Consider the following 4027-nt stretch of genomic DNA (forward strand, 5'->3'; position numbering starts at 1 on the left):
GGGAGGAGGGAAAGGTATGAATCATATCTCTACTGTATAAAGAACAAGAGTGGCTATTACTAGCAAAAGAAGCAATTGTGTAAGAACTGGTTATATGATTGTACGGGTGCAATCGTGTAATAAATGCATACGCATTCAAGCTGCATCCCTTAAGTAATTGTATAACCTAAAACAGGATTGTTGCACGAATTCAGGTAACGACAAAAAGGGAAAAACCCGAAAGAGACAAGGGATGCATAACTAGGAAACAATGGAACTGGATCACATAAGAATGAATCTGGACAACTAGCGGATAAACCTCATGAATACCATGCATCGACTAAGGTTACAATCTCATCAACTTTACAACTCATAAAAGCTGGGTTACAATCCATAAACTTCTAATTCATCACGAATGCAAAGAACATAATGTCTAAACATCATCCATATAACTGATACATACACCATTTTTCAGTTTTCACAAATAGTCACAGATGAGCAAGCAGAATAATTGATCATGAGATATGGCATAATAAAGTAAAGAATTTCTAAAATAACATGTAAGAAAACGAGAGTTGGAACAAAGTATTTTCATTTCCAAAGCTACCAACTGTCTTGAAAGTAAACTAAGTTTATGGACCACCAACTGCAGGAAATAAAATGTACTGATACACAAGCCAAGATGGCGACGAACAACCTTGCAGAACTTTATTTCTCTCCTCGACTAAGTCAAGAAAATAAAGATCGCAAAACCCAAAAAGACCAAGTTCTAAGACTTATCTAGAGAAGCTTTAGCAAACACTAATCGAAAACTATAACTGTATTGCTCGTTATTTTCACCTAACCTTAAACTATTTGATGGCCACCTTTGGGATATCATGTTACTGGAGAAGACAGTTCCATTGAAGGAACATTTGATGGAAGTTGAAAAGGAAAAGAAAATTGTACTCAAGACCTTCCATAGAAAACTATGTTGTTGAATCTTGAGCCAAGTTTGTGCTTCCCCATTCTGAAAAGAGGTTAAAAAGGAAAGTTTTTTTATAAGATAAAAAAGTTGGGATAAATTACCCATTAGCAAGAATCCTGTTGCCCCAGAAACCAATTATGTATTGATCGGCACCCAACACCCTCTACAGCACAACACATGGTGCTGCCAAATCTTCAGCATCCCATAACTGCGCAGTTATACACAAAGCTACCAGATCTCTTCCGGCCAAGCAAGGTCCATTCTGGAGGCCCTTCACTCGGCACCCACGAATTCACCTCAATATACCCTTCGCCCATAACCCTAGGCCCTCCAACTACAATTAATCTATTGCCACATGCCCGAAAAGCTAAACCCCATCCATTCATGGAAGCAGCTCGTTCAGGCAACCGTCCAATGGAAACCCATGCCTTGTTTCGCTTGTCGTACTTCCTAACCTCCATGGCAGCATAATCGGCAGCATACAGTTGGTTATTTACAACTGCCACCAACGGAGGTGCTTCAGATGTAACAGGGATATCGTTCCTAGTTGCGTTAGGTCGCACAGGGGACATGTTTGGGATTTCCGTCCATTTTCCTGTTGTCAGATCATACTCCTCCGCACATGTCATCAGCTTCGATTCAGCTCCACCGACGCCCCCTATCACGTAAAATTTACCATCCATGAATACCCCCGAGCACATCTTGCGTGGCTGGTTCATGCTTGCCAATGTCCTCCATGTGCCTTGCTCCGAGTTGTAGAGCTCAGCTGAGTTGAGGATTTTGCCTCGTGAATCACAGCCGCCAGCGAGAATGGCAATCTCTCCACGGCTGGCAGAACCGAACAGGCATCTAGGCGCATTCATCTGCATCCCGGATGTCCATGTATTTGTCAGTAAGCTGTACCGATAAATAACATGTGCCAACACCTCCTTTCCAAAAACAAGAAGCTCCGTACCAACCGCCAAAGATTCCTTGTCGGAGAACACGAAGCACTCATTGGGATTCATGGTCGGCAGATGCATCCAACGGCGCCTAGTAGGGTCAAATACTTCCCATTCGAGCAGCTGGCACGAGAAATATACCCAGTGCTCAACGACATCCATTTGTCGCCGCAACCTATACAGTTCACCGCTCCTAACTAATGAGCGAAATTCACTATTCAAAGATGCTACGGTGCCATAATCTGACCTTGAGACCCGAATGAGAGAACTTACAGAGTTATCCCGGCCAATGGCAGGAAAAAGCGTACTGATATCACCATTATCCCCAGCCTGATGCTGATTGCCAGCTTGCTCATCAGGGGGTGCTGCAGCAGAATCATCCTCAGCATGACCCTGCTTGTCAGCTTGCTCATCAGCGGATGCTGAATCAAAATTCTCCCCAGCACGACCCTGATTGTCAGCTTGCTTATCAGCGGATGCTGAAGAATTGCCCACGGAGAAAACCACTCCTTCTAGGTCAGAACCATCAGACTGCTTCTGCAACTTGCATTGCACATTTTCACCCTCCTCGTCATTTTCCAATGGCCTTTTGCCATTCTGGGCATCAATCCTATCAATGTGATAACTCATGCAGCCCGTCCAGTTACTTTCTGTCCGACAATCCCTTTGAACCAAACACGTACGATCTTCCAACATGTCTTCCAGATTGAACCCTAGAATAAACACCAATTCCACAACCTTCCTCTGATCTGGATCCTAAACCCTGTGCTCAGCCCTAACAAAACTGATATCCATGGAACAAAATTAGTAACAACAACCCCAAAAAAACAGATTCATCAAAACTCATAAATACAGGTTAAAAACAAAGAACACACAGAAAAACAAATTCTCAATCACCAAACCACAGAAACATAATTTTTCCCTAGCTATATCTCATTCAACATCAGTTTTGATCATTAATTAGAGAAAATCATATCAAATCCCAGCAACACTCAAATGTATAAAAACAATTCTGATAAACACAAATGCAGGATTTTTTCAGTAAACAAAAAAAACCACAAACATCTATAACCCCTCATTGATTCAAGTTAAAAAAAAAAAAACCACAAACATCTATAATCCCTCATTGATTCAAGTAAAAAAAAAAAACCTATAATCCAGATCAAGCAACTCCTTTACAAAAAGATTCAACATTCAATCCAACAGATCCTGTAAAAACAATCAAACAACAAAAACCCCAAAACCAAAAACTAAAAAAAAAACACCCTAAAAATCAAATCTTTCAATCAAATAAACATGCAAGAATCATTAAAGATTCAAACTTTATAACCCCCAGATCTCCAAAATTCAGATCAAACAACCCCCTTTTGCTCAAATTCACCAAACATCAATCAATCAAACACCAAAACTCCAATCTTGCATTGTTACCAAACAGAAAAAACCACTCCAAACAACTAAAATGAAAGAAAAAAACTTACAGATTGGATAAGATGAAAAGGAGGAAGAGAGAACCCTTGATTGGAATTGAACTGAAACTGAAAAAAAGAAGACTCTTTTCTTCTATATATATAACAAAAAACTCTACCACTTTAATTTTCTTGGTTTTCCCTATCTATCTATATAGTCTTTTTCTTTCTTTTGTTCTTTCTGTTTTTCTGTTTGTACTTAGTATAAGGGGCAGTTACTTGTTTTTTTATAAAATTAAAAAAAAAAAAAAAAAAGGAAAAAAATGGAAGAAGAAGAAGAGGAGAAGAAAGCTATGGGGGGAGGGGGATTTTTCAAGCCTTTGGATTCTCTCTGAAAATCAAAGCAAGGTTTTATGGCATAATTTTAGAAGGAATACTACACTTTATCTCTCTTCTTCTTCTCATTTCTCTCTCTCTAAAAAAAACTCCATTTTATTACATTTATACTTAAATAGATTTTCTTGAATTATAAATAAAATAAATAATTATACAATAAACAGCTGGATATTGTGTGTATAATTGTTGTATGTATATATAAAAATGTTGTAGAAAAAAATACAAAAAAGACAAAGAGAAAGGTGGGAAGAAAGGGAGGATAAGGAAGTTGTGGGTCCCACTTTACAGCTTAGTTAGAGGTTTTCTTCTTTACTTATACTTCTTAAAAAGTTTTTTTT

The 4027-nt window shown here is 38.7% G+C and overlaps 1 protein-coding gene across 1 annotated transcript; it reads right to left on the reverse strand.

Moving 5' to 3' along the window:
• Positions 1 to 512: 512 nt before the first annotated feature.
• Positions 513 to 3805, reverse strand: LOC102591193 (F-box/kelch-repeat protein SKIP11). The gene is made up of 2 exons (XM_006363175.2): positions 3366 to 3805; positions 513 to 2671 (listed from the first exon to the last, which is right to left on the reverse strand). Exon 2 carries the CDS (start codon positions 2581 to 2583, stop codon positions 1141 to 1143), a length of 1443 nt encoding a protein of 480 aa, XP_006363237.1. The 5' UTR covers positions 2584 to 2671; positions 3366 to 3805; the 3' UTR covers positions 513 to 1140.
• Between the last annotated feature and the right edge of the window lie 222 nt (positions 3806 to 4027).

Source organism: Solanum tuberosum, unplaced genomic scaffold, assembly GCF_000226075.1.
Source record: "Solanum tuberosum cultivar DM 1-3 516 R44 unplaced genomic scaffold, SolTub_3.0 scf00424, whole genome shotgun sequence".
NCBI classification, from domain to species: Eukaryota; Viridiplantae; Streptophyta; class Magnoliopsida; order Solanales; family Solanaceae; genus Solanum; species Solanum tuberosum.